General features: G+C 35.4%; 1 protein-coding gene across 3 annotated transcripts; it reads left to right on the top strand.

The window, feature by feature from the left end:
• The first annotated feature begins 1,304 nt into the window (after positions 1–1,304).
• On the top strand, positions 1,305–19,989 carry LOC111369879 (protein HUA2-LIKE 3-like). 3 transcript variants are annotated; one of them, XM_022991586.1, is made up of 12 exons: positions 1,305–1,879; positions 3,846–3,922; positions 10,719–12,575; positions 12,669–13,116; positions 14,183–14,291; positions 14,423–14,529; positions 15,021–15,208; positions 15,334–15,781; positions 15,869–16,328; positions 16,425–16,601; positions 19,399–19,453; positions 19,539–19,989. In XM_022991586.1, the coding sequence occupies exons 1-11, from the start codon at positions 1,757–1,759 to the stop codon at positions 19,431–19,433; spliced, it is 4,029 nt and encodes a 1,342-aa protein (XP_022847354.1). In that variant the 5' UTR covers positions 1,305–1,756; the 3' UTR covers positions 19,434–19,453; positions 19,539–19,989. The 3 variants fall into 3 exon arrangements, with proteins under 3 accessions (XP_022847354.1, XP_022847355.1, XP_022847356.1); XM_022991587.1 differs by having other exon boundaries at positions 19,525–19,989; XM_022991588.1 differs by lacking the exons at positions 19,399–19,453; positions 19,539–19,989 and adding an exon at positions 16,806–19,033.
• The last annotated feature ends 259 nt before the right edge of the window (positions 19,990–20,248 follow it).

The following is a 20,248-nucleotide window of genomic DNA, read 5'->3' as shown; positions in this document are numbered from 1 at the left end:
GGGAGGCGATTCTGCGTTCGTCACGATCCATTCGTCGCGACACTGCTGTGGTTTGGGCTGACTCCATCTCCTCTCTCTTCGACACCAGCTATGGTTTGGGGAGGTGAAGTTCGTAGCATCGCGAAGCTGCAATTTACCCTCTTTTAGATCGCTAGCTTTTTGTGGTTTCTTTTGGTTTTTTTGATCTGGCGGCAATGGGTATTGATTGTGATGGTGGCGGGGCAAGCGATAGTGGTCTGTTTGTGGAGATGGAGGTCGATAATGGTGATGTGGTGCGGTGGATGGTGTTGATTTTGGTAGTGGTTCATTTTGGTGAATTGATTTACGACTGCTGCCAGTCTCCTTCCTTCCTCTTCACCCTTCATTTGTGGTTCTTCTTTGTTTTCTGTGTCGATAGTGGCAGTGGTTGATGTTTCATGATGGTGGTGGAGTTGATTTTGGCAGCGACAGTGGTTGATGGTTCATGGTGATGGTGGTGGTGTTGATTTTGGCAGTGGTTGACGGTCGTGGCAGCAGTCGACGATGATGATTTTCGACAGTGGCAATGGTGACTGGTGCGGTGACATTGGTTGTGTTGTTTTTGGTTGGTAGTGGATTGGAGGTGGTGGTGACGGCTTTGTGGTGGTTTCTTGAATAAAATAACATAAAAAACATTATCAAATTTTCAAAGTAAATGCGTTTTTCATTTTTATGTTTTCAAAAACTATTATGCAGAACGACAAAAAGAAAGTATTTTCAACAATTTTAAAACAGACACTTAAAACACAAAACTTATGAATTCAAAACTCAAAATTGTAAAACTGAAACACGAAGAGAACAACCCTTAAGCCACTTAAATATGTTTGGAACTAAAATGTTATTTCAAACAGTAAATTAAGATTTTACTTATAAATATTCAACTTTTTATCTTAAAAGTAATCAAAAAATAAGCCACTCAAATATGTTTGGAACTAAAACGTTATTTCAAGTAACTTTTACTTTTTTTGAAGCTTAGCCAAACATAATAATTAATGCAACTCTTTTTCATAAGAAGTTTTTACGGTCATCTGGTGGGAAATGTACAATCAATGAGTTACTTAACATAAAATTGGACAAGAACATATAGAAAACAAAGTAATAAAAATATAATTTCAGTGTTATTTTCGTCAAACTGGCTGTTCAAATAAAAATGGGCCGAACCATTCCGCATATAGAACTGGGCCATTAGCCCTCAAGGCCCATAAACAGGAGTGGGGTTGGTTGTTCACATGCTTTGGATGTATCGATAAACGCGTGTCTGGATAAACAGGAGCGGGGTTGGTTGTTCACATCGCACTTTAACCTACACAAACCCGGCGCAAGGTAGACCGCTCTCCTCTTCAAAAATCAATTTCACTTCGTATTTGTGATTTTTGGCATTTCTGCACAGCTTTACTCCACAGGACCTTCCCCCTTCCGCTCAATTAGGGTTTGGGTTTTATGCGCACTCTCTGTTGTTCTACATACGGATACAGAACTATATGAATTAAATTTACGGAGGTGTAGGACATACTGCTTGTGGGAAATTAGGGTTTTCGGTTCTTGATTTGTTCTTTCGGTGCCTGGGTGCTTTATGCGTAATTGTTTGTTGGAAACGTAGAAAGTTTGGCCGTGCTTTCTCTGAAGAAGTGGTCAATTTCGATGCCGCAATACCCTCGAAATTGTACCGTGAAAGTGTTGTTTCTGTGGAGTACATGACGGTAATTTGACGGACAGTGGTGAGTCCTGGTGGAATTTTATGGCGCCCAGCCGAAGGAAAGGCTCCAGCAAGGCGGCGGCTGCTGCTGCTGATCGCCGACAGTGGAAGATCGGTGATCTTGTGCTTGCGAAGGTGAAAGGATTTCCAGCATGGCCTGCTATGGTATTCCCATAATTTATTATGCCAAGTATTATTTTTTTATTTTTATTATTATTATTATTATTTTTTTTTTTTTGGTTTTTTTACATCTGCTTTATCTGGATTAGAATTTCGTTATGCATGCCAATTTTCGTAGATTTTACAGTTCTTGGGTGTTGAAATCAATTATAAGGTTTCTTCGTAACTTTTTCTTATCTGTGGATCTGTCTTTGAAACTGTATATTTGACTCTTTCACAGCACTAAAGGGTACGAGCATGTTGTTTAGAGTTGAAAATGTAAGAAATAACATGTTTACATTAAAATAATTGACAAACTGATATTTGGGTGTCGTATTTAGTCTGTGTATTTTCACATCTCTGTAATTTTTGTATGCATATTTTTTGAACTATAATGCTATATATCATAACTTTGAGGATACTAAAGATTATAAAAATATAGTACTGCTCTGTAAGTTTGTCATTAAAACGGAAAAATGCTGTTGGTTTATCAGTTTGATTCTGATAGTGATGATGTAATAAAACAACAAATAACAAATTTGTAAAAGGTAATAACATAACAAAATTGTAATCTTCTAGAAGTATAGACAATCCAAAATGTTCCCATAACATCACTACTAGCAAGATCTTTAAGAGAATCTTGATATATTTGATTTCTCTATCACTTTCCTCACATTATCTATCTAGGTTGTAAAAAAATAGTTCAAAAGGCAATAGCTAGCAATAAAATGCCTATAAAGGGCAAGACAAACAAGCAAACACCTTGGTTGCCTTGAGGCTAACAAATGGCACTGACAGATGGATTTCGTTCTAGAGTTGGAAAATAATATTCCAAAACTTTCGTATGTTCTGTATTACTATGGATAAAACCTATATTATTGAGTATATAACTTTGAACATAGGATCAATTTCTACTTGCATAGCTTCATAATAATTCAGCAAAGCTTCCACATAATTTCCTTCGAATTTAGCTGAGATTCGTTAGGTTTGTCATTCAATTAAAAGAGGTCACATCTGTTACGTCCATACTTCTGTAAGGCTTCCGCATAAACATCAGTTCTGCTCGTAGTTAAATTTTATACTGTTGCACAAACTCTTGAACTAGGTTGGTGTGTCCATGTCAGACATGTGTCGGATACCAACACTCATCAAACACACTACTATGGTCATCTTTCCTTTTTATCTGAAATATGAAGCCCCTGTTTAGGCTTCATTAAAATGAGTTTTTGGGAAAATTGTATTTTGGAATAGTGATTTTTTTGGGGAAGAATGTTTGGTTAAAAAGGGACAAATTTTGGGTTTATGTGTAATATTATTTTATTGGAGAATGCGCCGTTAAAAAGAGGAGAGAGAAAAATGCATTTTTGGATAAAATTGAGCCTAATTAGGGGTTATATATTTTTAACTCAAAGTTATTATTAAATAGGTACTTCTTATCAAAAAACAAATAGGTACTTGTATTTAAAAGATTTATAGAAAAAATTAATAACAAGTATAAAATTAAATTTACTCAATATAAATGAAGAACTTTAAAGAATTTAATCAACGTAACGGTAACTTGTTGCGTTAGTACTTTTTGAAAATTGTATTGTGTTCAACATGAGTTGGTGCATCATAGATTATATATATTGGATATTCTTTTTTTTTTTTAAAAAATGTAGTTTAATTATGAAAAATGGCAAAGAGGTGACATGTAAATTTATTGCTAGGAATTTGTTGGAAATATTTTTCTTTAGTCTATATGATGATAAATTACTACAATACGCAAACCTGAAAGGCTCATGAATGTCATGAGCTAGGTATAGACTAACAATGTTTATGTTACATGGTTGTGGCGATCCTGTATGTGATGACTGACCTAGGGTCTGTAAGCAACACCTAATTTAGCTATTACAACTTGTTGAGAATATTTATCCTGATGCTGTCCTGGTCCAGTTGTTGACACCTTTGTTTCTCTTTTTTGTAATTGCAGGTGAGTGAACCAGATAAGTGGGGTTACTCGGCTGATTGGAAAAAAGTTTTTGTCTACTTCTTTGGAACTGAACAAATGTGAGTGCTCGTAGTTTCTCATGGATTATATGTTTGTTGAATACTTGGTGCTTTGTTCTTCATTCTAATTGCAGGGGATTATAGTATGCGGTAAGCTAATTGCACCTTTGATAGTTGAGCAGTTGATGAACCTTTATCATCGATGCTATTTCCTACCAGTTCTAATGTGATAATCTACACAATGGCCCTACATCCGCCCCATTTTATCGAATAATATTTATCAAATTACTTCAGCTTAGATGAATAGTTCTCAAGTATAGGTCTAAGATAATTTACAAAGCCATTTTGTAATATATTAGCTCTTTCGGAAAAATTGGAATTTGTGACAACATATCATTATTTATTCTTCTTCTTAATTAGCTAATCTGGTTGTGGTTTTATAGCTATGCTCTGAAGCACTTTGCTTTTAAACACGTATTGTATAGTTACTTAAAATTTTTTGTTAGTGGGCATCTTGACTCATTCCTATTTTAGTTGATATTGGTTATCAGGTCACTAAAGATTACATTTTTGGATTTTGGACCTTGTGAACTCATTATTTATATAATGGTGTTTAAGAGTTGGTACCTTAACTAACATAAGTTTGATCGCTTAACATTTGAAGCTAAATATTTTTATAACTAACATAAGCCATGGACGGGTTTTAGCTCTAATTCCTCGTGAAATGTTTGTAAAAATGACAAAGAATTGATATAAATCAGTTTGACAGCTAATGTATTGGAATGTAAGGATATATTTAGTTGAACTTATTCTCTGTAACATAAGGTTCACGATGATGTAATATGTAGAGCCAATATTTTTAGTTGGTGGCATTGTCTATATCCATGTTGGTAGGGATTGTGTTTCATGTGAATTGGTTTAAAACAGTTTGACTGCTAAAATATTGGAACCTAAGGATGCATTTTTTGGGAATATATACATGCATATGTGTGTGTGTGTGTGTGTAGACAATGCGATCAACTAGAAATCTTGGTTTGACTGCTAATGTATTGGAACACAAGGATGCATTTACTTGAGCATATTCTCTATAGGATAAGGTTCAAAACAATGTAATCTGTGAACCAAGGTTTCCAATTGGTTTCATCGTCTTTTTCGACGTTAGTAATCTTTTCTGTTTACTGGATTTGTATTTCATATTTTCTATGTGGTAACTGTCATTCTAATTCGGGAATGCTTAAAACTATTTGAGGCTCTACACGCTAATAGTTCCTATTTGAGATGACGAACGAGTAGTGGTTCAGCCTAGTCTGACTTTTGTGCAGTTCAAAAACGAACCAGTATTTTTTTCCCCAAGTACCTGAGGGGTAATGTTGGGAAAACAGTGATATTTGGTTGGTCGTGATTACATTTTGGTAGTAGTAGAGTAGAATTTTGTGTAACGTGGAAAGGGGGAGAGAGAAGGGAGAATAGAAGTGTAATAACGAAGAAGAGATAGGGAAAATAAGACTTAAGAATTAGGAAGAGAAATTGTAAGGAGGATACTTTCAATATCACTGACACTCAATACACAAATGATCCTACATTTATCAGAAATCTTAGTCTTTTTGTACTAGAAATTCCCAACAAAAATGGGAAAAGTTGCTAATGGTAAAAACGTCAAGAAGTTCTAAATCAGATTTTAGCTCGATGTTTTGGCATGCCTCCAATTAAATCCCCATTACTTTGATTTCACATATCCCTTGGCCGGATGAAATTAGCTCTCTGAATAGCTTTAATTTTTTAGCTAATATTGCTCAACTTCTTATATGGTCATCAATTCAAAAAGTTATTTCAATGTTTGACTATTGATTATTCTAATTGAAACTGTTGTTATAACCTAGAGGCCCTTAAGGCTGTTTCCTTTTTCGGTTTTTTCTATCAACTATCTGCTTATTTTCACATCCTTTTGTTGCTGTAGAAAAGCCTGTGGCACTGTCATAAACCCAATCACTTTGGTGGAAATTTTTGTTCCTCGTTCCATTGAATTGTCTAGTTTGTCTTTTAAATCTCTCAGTAAAATTTTTTGTGCAAGGATTTTATTTTATTTTTTCAAAATTTTGGTGATTATCAAGTGATAAATAATTGTACAAACATCTGTAAAAAGATGAGAACGAACTCCTGATTTTCGATCTTAGGTCAATGTTTCAGTCAAGATAAACATGCTTGTGAAAACTAGTTTGAAAGTTAACTAGTACTGTTAGTTACTCCCTCCGTCCCAATTATATAGTCTAAGTTTTCTTTTTCTCTTGTTCCAAATATGTAGGCCTGTTTCTTAATTTATAATATTTTATTTTGTTTTTTTACTAATATACCCTTATTCAATTTTCCTCATTTAATATGCTAACTTCTTGAAATCATCTAAATACACACATTTTTCACTTGGAAACATGGAACAACTCTCATTTCTTCTCCTTCAAATTAAATCATTCAAATTCTTTACTAATTCCAACAATAATTTACTACTATGTAAGGAAAATTTAATAAGGGAAAACTAGGAAAAATATTGGCAAAAATTAATTTTCCAATGACATTAAAGATGATTTCTTAATCCGTGTCAAAAACTGAACAAGCCTATATAATTGGGACGGAGGGACTAACATGTTGCACCTGAATTTGGTTTTGTTAGGAATACTTCTATGGTTTTGGGTGGGCTTATATTGCTTTGGTGAAAAAAATCATGATATAATAGATATGTTTATGTAATTAATTTCTTTCATAAGCTTTATGCATCCAATGCCTTATTGAACATTTTTTTGAGAGAGCTGATTGTGATAGTTACTGACTGGCCATAAGTGAAATTATGCAAACTAGCCATCTCATCATTGTTATTGACTAGAAAAGTGCTTAATTTCATGGTTCTAGTAAAGAAACTTGAGTTCAAAAGGATAAATTCTTTGCATTAGTGTCTGGATGGTGATTTTGGATGAGGGAAACGTCAATTAGGTAACATCTTCAACATATAGAGCACTATGCAATTTCATTAAGTCCTCGTTTGGCCTCCATTATAATGAGAATTTGGGAAAAATATGTTCTAGAATAGTATTTTCTTTTGGAGAATGTGTGGTTAAAAAAAAAAAAATTTTTTTTTTGAGTTTATGTGTAATATTATTTTACTAGAGAATGTGTGGTTGATAAAAAGATAGAGAAAAATGAATTATAATTTTAATGGGGGCCAAATAGGGGCTAAATGACAGTAGATTTATTATGTGATTTTAAATTAAATTTCTTAGAGCTTTTCTCTCTCTTCCTTTTTTTTTTTTGGCATTTTTAACACATTTAAATTGTGAGCTAGCCTTACTAGATTTTACTCTTTTTTTTGGTGATGAGAGCATGGCTTATTCCCCTAGGACATTTGGTGGGGGGGGGGGGATACCCCCCAGGGGGTTGTCACCCAAGAATGGCTCATGAGAGCATAGTTCAGTGAAATAGTTATGGTTATGAGCAGACTCTTATTTGATCAGACTTAAGATGGGTGTATTTATTGGAGACTTTAAAGAATTTTATGTAATTAAAAAGTTTTGAGTGTATTCGGCATGGAATTTAAAATACCAAAAATTTTCTGGTATTCAATGTAGACTTGGAGATTTTCAAAGTCATGCGATGTTCAATTGTACTTTTTTGAAGTTTATAAAAGTTGTGGTGTATTCAAAATGTTATTTGACTTTAAGTGAATTATATAAAATTCTCTATGTACTAACTTTTAAGCACAAAGCACAAAGTAAAAATACGAAATCTCACCTTTTTGGAAGACTTTCACAAAAAAGGGGGTTTGATTTTTTCCCTCTACAATATTTTTTGTTCGTCTTTCCTTCTACCAATCCCAGAGCCATGACTAGTCACTAACTTTTTATTTTTTTATTTTGTAAAAGGAATATTAATATTTCTTCTCTCATCAATCTATTACTCTCTCTCTCTCTCTCTCTCTCTCTATGTATATATATATATATATATATATTCTCCTCTCCATTTTTCCTCTTTTCCATCTTTGCCCTTATTTTCTATGAAACATAAAATCAATTTGTAAATTAAATTCTTATAAGATTTTATTGAAAAGTTAATTAATTTGTAATAAAAGTTTTATGTATTGGTTGGTTGTTACGTGAATAACTTTCAATAGGTTTAGGTCATGAGAAAGATTAATGTTTAATCACTGTGTAACATTTATTTAAATCTTTTCCTGGGAGTTTTTTTTTTCTCCTCTTCTTTTTTCTTTCTGGCTGCGTGGGTTAATTGTGGGGAAGTTATTTTTTCTTTACCCTGATGAGCACCGATGCCTGTACTTTTTATCTTTTTGTGTGGAGTTGTTCTGTTACGACTTCAATTATTTCACTTAGAGTCTGTATCGTGTTATTTTTTCCCATTGAAGTCGATAAAAGTTCACGGAAGTCTAAACTTCACGGATGTCTTTAATATGTTCGTAGAGTCTATAAAAGTCAGTTTATGAACTCCATGAAAGCTAGTCACTAAAAAAAGGTATATTAAACTACTTAAAAAGTTTAAATTAAATACACACCCTTTGTTTTCTTGGTTTTCCCTTCAGTGTATCATAATTGGTTTCAGGAACACTCACAATGATGGTCATCGAGTTCAAATAGAATACTTTTGTCATTTGGATCTTTATTGACTATATTTTACCGGATCAGGACTATCATCTATGTATCCATCAATTTCTGTTTAAGGGTTGAAGAGTAAGAGCTAGTATTTTTGTCGTTGTTGTCTCATGTTTTAGAGTTCGTGCTTAAAGCGACTTCTCTGTCTCTTTCTCTCTGGGGGTTGGGGGGTGGGGGTTGTTTGGAAGGAGGGAAGGGTGGGTGAAGCTGTAGGAGTATCAAGGGTCCAACAATGCAGAGAGAATTTATAGAAGAACAAATTATACAGTAATAATAGTAAACCACTTCAAGTGGGAGAAAGATATAATATATTGTATAAATATTCCTGGCTGTGACTAGACCTTAGCCTAACTCTTTGAGGCCTTAGCCATTGTCCACCTGCCACTTTATTGACTCTTTGGAGTATGTTTAGTGCAGTTGTCTTTGATCTAATAAATCTGAATGAATATGATTGCTACAAAAATAAAAAAATCATACTCTTGTTTATGCATATATGAAGAATGGAGTTTCTAGGCCACACCAAGAGGCAGTAATCACACGCTAATAAGCCATAGATGATTTCAATTTCATATTGCATTCATGCAAACAAGAAATATTTAGTTTTAGGGAAGAAGGTGTGACAAGAAGAAGTGTTGTGGGGCCTCTGTTTATCATTTACGTTGGTGTTGTGGAGTTGTTGGGTAGGGATGTATCTGTCGTTTTCACGAGCATTTGGTTTAAATTCAAACCATAATAATTTTGTTTGTCATCTCAACCAATGACTACTTCACTTTGTAATGGGCGTTTGGCTAATTAGCATTATTTTCAGTGTGCCATGTAGGCAAATTAACTTTTTATCTTGTGCACTAAAACTGACTATTTTGGAAAGATACTATATTAAAATTGCTTTTCAGGACTAAATGATGATGATCGCTATGGTCCTGAATCTCCTGGTGCATATTGTGCTTATGTTCGTATTTGTTGACTGATTCCTTCCTTTGTCTGCCTTCTACTTTATTTCTTTATTGCTCATATACTCTAGTTAACATTCTAATCTGGTACGTCATCATCCATATATCTGTGAGCTTCATTTATCAATTCACTTTTTCATAGTTATTTATTGCATAAGACTTAATAAAGAAAGCCAAGTACTTCTTTCTTTCTATATAAAATATGTTTGCCGTATGTTGAAGCCTTTAAATCAGCTGATTATAACTCTAGTTGCCTGTTTGGGAAAAGTGTTCTAGAATCTACCATAACAACCAGTTGTAATATCTCAAGAGTTCAACACACAAGTGGGTGACAGTGAGTGCCAGCTTTTATTCTTTGTTTTATGAGTTTGGTAGCTCTATAGTTAGCATGCTATAACTTGATTCTTCATTAATTTTGCAGGAAATTTAAAAAAAATAAAAAATAAAAAGAGTTTCATTATTTATGTTGTTAATTTAAGGTTTATAGGTGGATCTCAGAGTTTATCTCAAACCTGATTTATAAAATGCTCATTACTTTATGTGCTCGTCTAAAGAATTGCACAGATGTTGGTTCAAGATCCTTTTTTGCCCATATGATGTTTTTTCTCTCAAATTTTAAGACAATAGAGAAACAATGCCCCAAAATTTAATGACGTCGATAAATTTCTATATATTTGCTTCTATATGCTTCACTTTGCATTTTCTACAAACTCAGGATTTGTTGAACCTGAGCTGAACTCCTATTTGAATAGAACTCTCTGTCCGTATGTTAAGTAGTCTGATTGGAACATGGTCATAGCAGCATTGTGTTTTTTCTTTCTGGATGTTCTGACGGGTGAAGAATGGGATTTCTTATTCTTTATCTCTCAGCTTTTCTGGTTTGGCCAATAAGTTACGTTTCGGAGTGTTCTTCCATATTTATCATTCAGCAGGAGTATGAGCTCTTATGCCATGTTTTGTCATTCAGGTACAACCATACATTCCCAAAAATTTTTCAACACTCAAACTTCAAAAGAGAGACCGAAATTCTTGTCTATGTGGAGTCAGTTGATTTGATCTTCATTACCCTCTATTTAGAAACTGTGCACTGTAACTCTATTTATTGCTGCTCCCACTTTTATGTATCATAATTTGCAACATAACTCACTGCTTAACTGAACAGTGCAGAAGATTGCATTCTCTGTCATTGCACTTAGTACCCTGGTTTACAAGATTTTTCTTTCTTTCTTTCCATTAACAAATTGGTCCTTTGTACAGTGGCTTCTGTAATCATGTAGATGTTGAAGAATTTACAGAAGAAAAGAAAGAGTCTCTTTTGGTCAGACGTCATGGTAAAGGTGCTGATTTTGTTCGTGCACTGAATGAGATCATTGATTGCTTTGATAAACTGAAGAAACCGAGTCCAGATATCAGTGCTTATTGTACTGATGAAATCAAGGTGATGAAAGAAAATAATTCTGCAGAATCTGCGATCAAATTGGGGTCAAAGGAAGAAGATGCTGCGGTTACACTTGAGTCACATCTAAAGACACCAGTTTCATCTGGAGCAACACATGATTTGAACTTTTTAACTGAAGCTGCTGTAGCAGCTGCAGCAGAAGATGGTCTGCACGATGAGGACATGCGTCTAGAGGATTCCGGCACTAATTGTATGGCTACAGATAAGCCTTTGTTGATGACTTACTCTACAAGAAACAAAGCTGAAGTTAGCCAACCAGAAAAAGGTGTATCAGAGCGGAGGACGTCTGCACGAAGGTCTAGAGGTTCATCAAGGATTGGTGACGTGACATTGCCTTCTAGCAACAATACTAGGAGCTCTCGTCGTGTTTTTACTAATGCATTGCGGGATACATCTCTGAGAAGAAGTAAAAGGATTATGAAGTTGCCTGATGATACTGATGGACATGAAATGGACTCATCTGCTTTTGTATCAAACGACAGTGATGATGAAAATGATTCTGATACGGTGACGGTCTCTGATAATCTTAGCTGTGATGACAGCAGCACTTTAGATTCTGGTTGTAAACCAAAGCAACCTGAATCTGTTGTTGAAAACTGTGAAGGGGAAATTGAATTAAATGATAGGCTTGACTTTCAAACTAATACTGTCATCATTAAAAAGAAACGGAAGCCAAATCGGAAAAGACACAGCAGTGATACAGTAGCTAGATTAGACAAACCAATTTCTGAGGCTGAGATGCAGAAAATTGAACATGTTTTGCCTAGTAATAATGGGAAATCTGCCGAAAAATGTACGAAGGAAGATGGTGACGAGCACTTACCACTAGTGAAAAGAGCCAGGATTCGTATGGGCAGACCATCACCTTCTGGGGAGGAGTTAGGTTCTTTAGCATATATGGAGGAAAAATTGTTGGATATTTCTAAAAGCCTCAGAGTGCAGTCCTCTGGACCCTTGAATTCCAAGGAAGATGGTTCTGCCAATAGTAAGCCTTTTTATGTTGAAGGAGATTCAGATAATCTCTCTGTATTCGATTCAAGTCTTTCAAGTAAGCCTCAGAGTTGGGAGTCCAGAAAGAATTTTGTCGATGGTGAAGCTGCCTTACCTCCATCTAAACGCCTACACCGTGCCTTGGAGGCCATGTCAGCTAATGCAGCTGAAGATAGTCTAACGGTTTTGGGGGGTGGTCTATCAATGGTGAATATGTCTACTAATGGATGTTGTAATTCGCCTGGGGGATGCCCTGAGCTGTCAATGGTGAGCGGAGCATATATCCAACCTATAGCAGGGACTGCGGAAGGTGCTGATGGTAGACATCTGAAAGATTCCTCATATGACCAGAATGTAAAGTTCAATATTGTGGAACCAGATCTAAAACCAGCTTCACCTAATACTGGTGAAAAACATGCTCATTTAGACTGCACTGGTTCTACTGATCATTGTGAAACTGAGTGTTCTGAATTGGCCACACCTTTTCAGGGATCTCGTGCCGATATTGCCTGGAGGAGTTCAGATACTATCTTGGTGGAAGAAATTGCTGTAGGTTCACCACAAAATGAGACTGATGTGTATCCGGACAAAGGGTATAGTAAAGGTGATAAAACATCTGAGACGCAGAACCTTTTATTAGCTGAAACAAATCAAGAGAATAGAATGTAAGCTATATTATTTACGTGGCCTGTGTTTCTTCCACATTTGTCTCTTATTCTTTAACTTGCTTATTAACTGTCTGTGTTGTACTTCCGCAGGCCTGAGTTTGAGAAAGAATCAGCATTAAAGGATCCCTCTGCTACTCCTATGAAGGTTATGACTGATTGTTGTAATCAACAATTATCTCATTCTAATTCTTCTTTCGACGATCATCTGCACAACAAAACTGTCTCATTCACTCAGACATCTTCATCTCCAACTGATGGGCTGGATTCAGTTGGACGGGCATCTCCACCCAGTTCGTCCATACGCAACATGTCTTCATTTGAAAAGAATACTTTTCTTGAAAGTAATAGTCGTAGTCCTGATGTTTTATTGCTTGTTGACAAAGCTAAACTAGCTGGGAAGTCAAGCAGCGAAGGAGGAGCTAATAATGCTTTGTCGTCCTTTGAAACCATTCTTGGATCACTGACGAGGACAAAAGAAAGCATAGGTCGAGCAACACGCATAGCTATTGATTGTGCTAAATTTGGTTTTGCCACTAAGGTAGAATTCTTCCTGGTTTTAAATCTTGAAGTATCCCATGTATGATTTGGTTTGACTTTTGTATATGCGATAATCAATGCATACATATAAAACTCCTCCTATTCTGGTGTTTGGATGGCCATTAAAACCAGAAAGCTATCTCACAAATAGTTCCTCTTAGGTGCAATCCATTATCTTATCTTCATCCTGCACACTGGGCATTGTTTTACCTGTGTTTTCCCTAGGACATTGTATCCTACAGAATGGATTTTTGTGCTCGCTCTCTTGGAGAAAAGGAAAGACAATATATATCAACATTTATGTTTTTATTTACATCAATTTGTTAGATAAATATTGTACTGTAAAATGATCATGAGTATCAAATTAAGCCCCTGTTTGATGCCCATTTTGCACTCTTATTTTAGAAAAAATTTACCCGTTACCAGTCCACTCCACTGACAATGCACATATGTTACTGTACACAAACAGCTTTTTATGCCCCAATCCCTTTACTACCCTATACAGTGAGCAAAAATTAAAAAGTCAAAGGGTGGGCTGTTGAAGGCAAATGGGGGTATTTCGGGAATGTTACAAATTGTACCAGTCAATTCAAAAATACATGTCATCATGTGGGACCCCATGTTGGTAGAAAGAATGCATTTTTTTTGGGTGAAAATGGGAACCAAATGGGGGCTAAATTTATCTGTCAGAAAAACTATAAAAAAGGTTCAACATAAGAGATTCACATATTTCTTTATGATTTATTTCCGAGCTCTAATTGGAACTCTAGATTGCATTGTTATCTACTCAAAAATGGGCATAGGCTGTTGCTATGAACAAACTCTGACTCAAGATGGTATAACATCCGCAGTAATGCCCCTTTCTGATTAGGTAATTTTCCGGCACTAGTAAGTATTTACATGCATGGATTTTCTTTGTTCTTTTTTTTTTTTAGTGCTGCACAAATTTATTTTACTATGTCAAGTAAATTTTCTTGGATTAATTGCTTCCCAGTTGCAATCAAGAGTGTCATTTGTTGTATTTGCTAATATTATTGCTCAAAACTGACCTCTCTCTCTTCTCTTAGGTGATGGAACTTCTGGCTCGAAATTTGGAAAATGAGTCAAGTTTGTCCAGAAGAGTGGACTTGTTTTTCCTCATTGATTCTATCACGCAATGCTCTCGAGGCATGAAAGGTAATACATATATAACAATATTCTGGTAGTTACGCTGATTGTTATGATGGATTACACCTCTGCTGTGAAATATTTCTGACATTATATTATACGTGGGATTCATTATGCTGAAAATGCATTTGAATTTTCAGGTGATGGTGGCATATATCCCTCAGCAATCCAACCATTATTGCCACGCTTATTGTTGGCTGCTGCTCCTCCTGGTAGTTCTCATGAAAATCATAAGCAGTGTTTGAAAGTAAGAAATAAGATGTCCAATTTCTTATGTAATATTTGACCTTCACTAGTCATGCATGGGTGCAAGTGCTGCATATCCATATTGCAGGATTACTATTATCACCAGTGTAGTCCATCACAAATGACTGGCTTTCTCAAACTAAAAATACTAGAGTATATTTAATGTTCTCTTTCTAAATTGTTTATTACATTACCTATTAACACAAAACTGAAGTAACTTGTACATGAAGTTGACATTTTGTTACGAGATTTTCAGATTGCAAGCATATTTTTACTTTCGACCACATGTTTTATTGTGACTTCAAATTAAGTGAAACTATATTTTGAATTTTTTATTACCAATTATGAATGCATGATTTTAAATTCTGAGGGTATTTATTTCATTTCGAGAGTATGCACATGATGTTTGGAAATTGCCAAATGACTTTTTGCAATATTCTGTTTTATGGATACACTGATGTCATTGCTTTCTTTCTGTTTTTTGCTAAATAGGTTCTGAGAGTGTGGCATGAGAGAAAAATTCTTCCAGAACCCATAATCCGCCACCATATTCAGGAGCTTGATGCCATTTGCAGTTCATATCTTACTGGGGCGTCCTCACGCCGACCTTTAAGAAATGAAAGGGCTTTTGATGATCCTATTAGACAAATGGAGGGTATGCCAGTTGATGAATATGGAAGGTAATTTTTTATGCTTTCTTCTCAAACATAGAAAACGTCCCTAAAATTTAAAGGAGCACGTTTCCACTTATAAATACAGATTGCTAATCTGGACCATCAATAATGAGTTTCATCTTTTTGTATAGCAATTCAAGTTTTCAGCTGCCTGGTTTTTGTATGCCTCCAATGCTAAGAGATGAAGATGGAGGAAGTGATTCTGATGGAGAGAATTTTGAGGCTGTCACTCCTGAGCATGATGCTGAAAATGTTGAGGGAGAAAGGAATCTGGTTTCTGCAGTTGAGAAGCGTAGACATATCTTGGAAGATGTCGACGGGGAGCTTGAAATGGAGGATGTGGCTCCCACTTGCGAAATGGAAATTAACGCCAGTAGCAATATAACTGTAGCGGGTAGTGAACTGATGTCAAATCATCAATCTGACAGTCGTTTTGGGGCTTCATTTGCTCTTCCACCCCCCAAGGACATATCACCATCTCCTCCTTTGCCCAGGTCTCCCTGTCCTCCAGCTTTACCGCCTGCAATGCCGGAGTCTGTTTCGCATGGTTCTGATTGGAAGCTTTATTCTAATTTTCAGGTCTGTTCTGGTCCTGGATTTGATTATATTCCTTTACGAGATAATATTAATGATTCTAATTCTCAATTTGATCTGTGATTTATGCAGAAGACCAAAAGAAATATCCAGGACCCTCTTGTAAAGCAGTCTATAATGCATAATATTAGTCGGACAACTTCAGATGCCGTGCATCATCATTCTCATGACAATAGAAATTTTGAAACTCAGATGCCAAGGATGTCTGACTTCACTAACTCGCGTTCTTTCAGCGGTCAACCTGGCTCCCATCCATCTGCACGAGCCTCTAATACCGTATTGCCAGCTGATGGTGCTTTCAACAAGGGTTTTCATCTGCGTCCACCCCACCCTTCTCCAACAAATCAGTTCTCGTATGTCCAAGATCAGCAAATGCAGTCCCGGAGGGATGCCCCAATCCATTCCTATAATAACAGATTTCCTGCACAGAGTGCTGGAAATGGTAATGTTTACAGAGATCATGACAGAATGAAGTTTGCTCCACGTGATAATATTGGAGAATACTGGAGGCCTCCATTCTCTTCTGTCTCTGGTAAATAAAGTTTTTCCCCCTTTTCTTAGATCAGCATTAGCTTCGCATTATTATACGCTTGGATTTTGTTTAACAGAATCTTCTAATATATTCTAGGTCCATGTCATCCTGAAAGTGGCAGGATGCCTCGTGCTCCTGTGTCTTACAATGGTCCTCCTTGTGAGCCACCATTACCTAATAATAGGTGGGCCCACCCTCCCCAGCCTATGAATCATAGGCAATTTATTCCATACGGACAACCTTCCGAAGGTCCAATTCCTGTGGCAAATAGAGGTTTGTCCTTGTTTCTTTTCTCTGTTGGAAGGAAATAGATTTGATGTTGTCAAATGTTCTGCAGGTTCGTTTTTCCTCATTGAATGTTAATGAGATTGAAGATAGTGTGCAATGTGTTTGTCTTTGGTCTCTCAGAAAGTTCACTTTCTGAATCTCTATCTAATTAAGTGAAATGTAAATATTGTTGATGTTCGCTGTGCATAGGCTAGCAATATTGCATGGGGTCTTCTGTGGGCACCCTTTGTGCAATGAATATTGGATGTAGTGAAGAGAACTATTGAAGATCTGGTTCGTGCTATAGCCCTCTAGTCTTATGATGGAATTAGATCTGAGGTAAAAAATTACCAAGGATTAAGCTATGGAAAATATTGGGCAATTTGATTTAATTCTATCGCTTGATTACAACGGAAACAGAACTGTAAATAAAAGAAGAAAATTACAAGATATATGAGCTATTCGAGAGGCTCATTCTCTCCTCACTGTTTGCTAAATGTTTCCTGCCTTTTATTGATCTTCTAGAATCTCCCTCTTAACAGTTTGCACATGCTGTTGGTTGTAATCATATCAGGCTCACGTGATTTCTTATTGCTGCCCTGATTTGCTATCCTTGCTGCCCCTGCCCTGACCTGCCTTGTTGTGTCTTGCATATGTCACTTTAATTGGTGGCCTATCATCTTACAGCTGATGTGTGATCCCCCTTCCCAAGTGACTATCAAATTAAACTGGACCGGCCTGCTGGTCCAACTGGAAAACCCAGGAGCTGGCCCATAATGTGGCACTTCATTTGTTATTACCATCTATAGGAAAACAGGTCAAAGAATCACTAAACCGGCCAATTTAACTGCTAATTGCTGAACCGGTTGCAGTTCTACTGGATTTTTGAGGTTTAATTTATAATTTTTCAACTACATTAATGACTCATGCACTGAAATTAAATGCCCATATAGGTATCTTGGTAAGCCTGCTCCTTTTAATAGATGCACTTCCTCCAGTGGCAGCATTAATCTTCCGATATGAATTATAGAGAAGTATTCATTCGCTTAAAAGCCATTTTTTAAATGTTAACCTCATTCTTTCAATTTATATGATTGTGGGCTCTTAACAGAAAAAATTGTAATGTTCACCACAATCTTTTCATTCATTTGGTTTTTAAATTCAACTTAAATTGCACTTCATTATTAGCATAATAATGCTAGACACCCTTTTTAATAGCTTCAAACAATTCAATTTTAACAAAGCAAATTATTTGGACATTGATTGTTAGTTTTTGAAGCGTAGAAGCTAGTTGCAGAATGATAAGTCTAATCAACAAACATATGAACTTACTTTGAATTAATACTATGAAAAATAAAAAATCTATTGTTGCTATAGTATTTTATGTTCTCTGTGTGTATTATTTATTGCATCTAGTTTTGTCCCCCATTGAACTTTTTGACCATTGACACTTTACCTTTTACGGGTCGATGCCTGTTTCTGTTTCCGAAACATTGGTGAAGATGCAAGTTTTCAGGGGGTAAATTAGTGAGAGGTTATCTTTCTTTTGTATATTTCATGCTGCTGTTTTTCTTTTTTGTTTCTTTTATGTGATTTTTCTTTTGACTTAACTTCTAAAGTCAAAGCAAGCAAAATACTTAAATAGCCGCTCAGTCTTACATTTGTATTAGACTCTTTTAGTTATACTTGTGGATTAATATTAGTCTTGTGATCATACTTTGTTAATTATTAATTTATTATTGATACCCTGTTTATCCATTTATATATCTAGCTGCAAATTAGACTTTTGATTTTATGGTTTAATATTCGCATGCCTTTGCATTATTATAATTTTTAGATTATTTATTGGTTTATATTGAATCTTGCACAGTTGCACCTCGCCTCCCATAGGCAAAACTCGGATATACTCTTGACTATTGATTATAGGTGACATTTGGGTGGTTTTAGGTTAAACGAAGGTCTTAGGATGACATTTTTCAGTAATTCTAAGGGCTAATTTACCTGAAATAGTGGACGCGAGATGATTCGGAATTAATGCTTTACTGGGACAAATGGTAACTTTTAATGTAAGGTGACTAGGAGATGCTGGGTAGCATTAAGATTGTTGTTTGTTGGAGCTCTTTTTAGTTGGTGTGGGGTTAGGGGTAGGTATTAAATTTGTATCGGTATGTCTCTGTTATTTTAAGCCATGTGATTTAAAGTCAACCTGAAAGTTTATGATCATGTTATTTGCAAAAAGGAGAACAAATCAGATGGAGTGGGTGCTGTGTCTGAAATGACGAACATGTAGACATTACTCTTAGAACATCTTTGAGAGACTCTCTAAACACTATACGTTCTCTATTTTAGTGAGAGTGATTCAAAATAAGCTCCAAGAGGCTCTATTCCAACTTTTCAAAAATGATACTTTAGAATGATTGCATTTAATAAACTACTGATTTGAATACTTTATTTCTTAAATTATTCAAATCATATAAATTGATTGGCCATTGAGATATAAAATATAATTTAAATAAAAAATGAAGAGAAATCAACAAAGGTTTCTTTAAAAAATAAAATGAAGAGTCAAAATAGAAAACATTGTTGGAATGTTTAAAAATTCTCTGTAAGTTTAAAGAAACTCTCTGTTATGCATAAGATATTCTTCATATATAATTTCTTGGAGATGCTCCTACCTACTTAAACTTAATATGGTAATTGTCTACTTGTTCCACCAATGCTACTACCGGCAATAAGCCGCCTTTACATGCATGAAGTTAGTTAAACTACAGGGGAATTGTTTTAATTTTTTTTGGTGTTTCAGGTCCTAACTTTTGGAGACCAAGACGAGCCATCTGACAGAATTGTATCCTGAAGTGGTATGTTGCTGCATCCTCCTACATTGTGGCTTTGAGTATCCCTTTGCATATCATATTTATTTAAATTTCAGAATATGTTTTATAGGGATAAACGTTTTTTCCGTCTGGGTATCATGGCTTGTTTAAAAAGGTCATATCGTGATTGAAAACTCGCCATTTGTGAAAAATATGATGCTGCTATGGCCCGAAAGGAAAATTATGCAAGCTCGTCGTGCAACTGTATATATATTACCATTGCTTCTGCAGTTACCAAATGAGAAGATAGATTCAGTTTGGTGGGAGATGTGATGGACCCCTAGGCTGTTGACTTTTATGTATTTTAGTTAAATTAATTTTTTTTTTTAAATTTAAAATTTTGTTTAGTGTAACAATATTTACTTTTTTCCTTGTAGTCTTGGTTTGCCAACATTCTAGGCGATGGTTAGTGCTTTTTTGCCTGTACATTTTGGAGAGGTTTAACTTCTTTACTTGGGAATGATTTATTTGAAAGTACATAAATTATCATTGATATGCAGTATATGTGCCATTGAATGATCGATTTTATAGTTTTGGGTGGTTTTATCTTTATTTCTATTGGTAAATTATTATTATTATTATTATTTTAAAATCGTAGTTGGTCCATGAAGCCCTGGGAGTCCAAGGCTCACCAGCCCTATCGCCCCTAGGGCTGGACCTCTTTATTATTAATATTTTTTCATATTGTGGGGGGAGGGAAAAATATATATAATTAGAAAGGTTTCAAGATATACTTTCGAAAATAAGAAACTTGTGAAAAAGTTTTAAAAATTAAGTGGT

Source organism: Olea europaea, chromosome 20 (assembly GCF_002742605.1).
Source record: "Olea europaea var. sylvestris chromosome 20, O_europaea_v1, whole genome shotgun sequence".
Taxonomy (NCBI): domain Eukaryota; kingdom Viridiplantae; phylum Streptophyta; class Magnoliopsida; order Lamiales; family Oleaceae; genus Olea; species Olea europaea.
The sequence above is the reverse complement of the archived record's forward strand: the minus strand, read 5'-3'. Positions and strand labels throughout refer to the sequence as shown.